This window comes from Alexandromys fortis, unplaced genomic scaffold (genome assembly GCF_014885135.2).
Source record: "Alexandromys fortis isolate MF-2015 unplaced genomic scaffold, M_Fortis_MF-2015_v1.1 scaffold_569, whole genome shotgun sequence".
NCBI lineage: Eukaryota > Metazoa > Chordata > Mammalia > Rodentia > Cricetidae > Alexandromys > Alexandromys fortis.
Genome location: NW_026068469.1, coordinates 71,797 through 73,448, shown reverse-complemented (window position 1 = coordinate 73,448; position 1,652 = coordinate 71,797). Strand labels below are relative to the sequence as shown.

At 43.6% G+C, this 1,652-nt stretch overlaps 1 pseudogene and 1 gene segment (V, D, J or C); one reads left to right on the top strand and one right to left on the bottom strand.

The window, feature by feature from the left end:
- Window positions 1-112: 112 nt before the first annotated feature.
- LOC126495755 (immunoglobulin kappa variable 1-12-like) lies at window positions 113-628 on the bottom strand. The segment is given in 2 exon segments: window positions 113-435; window positions 555-628. Coding segments are annotated over 2 exon segments (378 nt in total).
- A 261-nt stretch (window positions 629-889) lies between these two features.
- LOC126495754 (40S ribosomal protein S28-like) lies at window positions 890-1,098 on the top strand (annotated as a pseudogene).
- The last annotated feature ends 554 nt before the right edge of the window (window positions 1,099-1,652 follow it).

Below are 1,652 nucleotides of genomic sequence, written 5' to 3'. Positions count from 1 at the left end.
TCTGTGTGAACTTCTGAAAAATCCTGTGACTTGTGAGAAAAAGTTTCAGTGAGTGGGCATGACATTGAGCAGCTGAGGCCTTTCAGCCTTTCACTTCTGCTTCCATGGAGGTTTATGTTATGACTTGTATCACTGTGGGAGGATAACTACTAGTCTGTAGACAGTAATAAATTCCAGTGTCTTCAGACTCTAGGCTGCTGATGGTGAGACTGAAATCTGTTCCAGATCCACTGCCACTGAACCTAGATGGCACTCCATTTTCCAAGTTGGATGCCAGGTAGATCAGGAGCTTAGGAGCTTTCCCTGGTTTCTGCTGGTACCAACTTAAATAATTGCTAATGCCCTCACTGGCCTGACAACTGATTCTCACTCTGTCTCCCAGAGATACAGACAGGGAAGGTGGCAACTGAGTCATCAGGATGTCACAACTGATACCTAGAAACAGAGACATAATGAATACTCAGAAAAATAAGCATCATAGTAGAGGATTACCCCAAATTGCCAGTCAATAAACACTGGGTAACAATAAAATCCCCATTTTAGTTTTATTTTACCTGCAAACCAGAGCAACAAGAGCCCAAGGAGCTTAACAGGGGCCCTCATGTCCATGCTGGGTACTGACTTCAATGTCAACTGCACAGGTCTGACTGGTATATGAGGAAGTTCTCAAGGCTATACAGTGAGTACATGCAAATCATTGGAAACCAGTTAGTGCTGGGCACAGCTGCAAGGCTTATGTAACTAAGCACAAACACAGCATCTCCGGATGCTTAAGGTCAAGCTCCACATATGCCTATAGAGAATGCAATACTTTTTAAGTTTTAAAATTGCAGATGAAAGGGTTCCACAGGCAGCCAAAAGAATCAGAGGGAGAGGGGTCGTGGCCATCATGGAAATGAGTCGCATGCAGCCCATGAAGCTCCTAGAATAACCAAAGTGCTGGGAAGGACCGGTTCGCAGGAACAGTGCACACAAGTCCGTGTGGAATTTATTGATGACACCAGTCGCTCCATAATCCAAAATGTCAAAGGTCCCATTCGAGACGGAGATGTGCTCACCCTATTAGAGTCAGAAAGAGAGGCTCAGAGGTTGAGCTGACTGACCTTCCTGCTGGTTCCTGAGTATCCACCACTTGGCCCATGATGACCTGAGACTATTAAATAAAACATTTTTTTTAAAGAATCAGAGGGAGCTTCCACTCTCACTGTTAGAAGTGTCACAGAAACAGCTTTAATGTATATGTAGAGAATCTGTCATAACCATACAGTCTCCCTGATCTCTAAGTCCCCATAAAACCTGGGTAGTTGATTCTGTGGGCCATGTTTTCATCCCGTGAACCCTCTGATCTTTACTCTCCATCCTCTACAGGACTACCAGAACTCTGCATAATGCTTTGGGTCTCTGTATCTGCTAAATTAATTGCTGAATTAAGATTCTCTGTTTTGTTTGATGCTCTGTGAACTGCAGTAATGGAAGAGGTGTTATGCATAAGCACAAGATGGTAAATAGGAGATTCTCCCTAAAAGTTTACTTAGAGGAAAATCAACTTTATGTCAACCAGGACAAACAAGAAATGGGCCAGGCCCGCCCACCTTCCTTGGATCCTAGATGATTTCCTGGACATGTATGAATAAATCATCAGTGTAATTAGG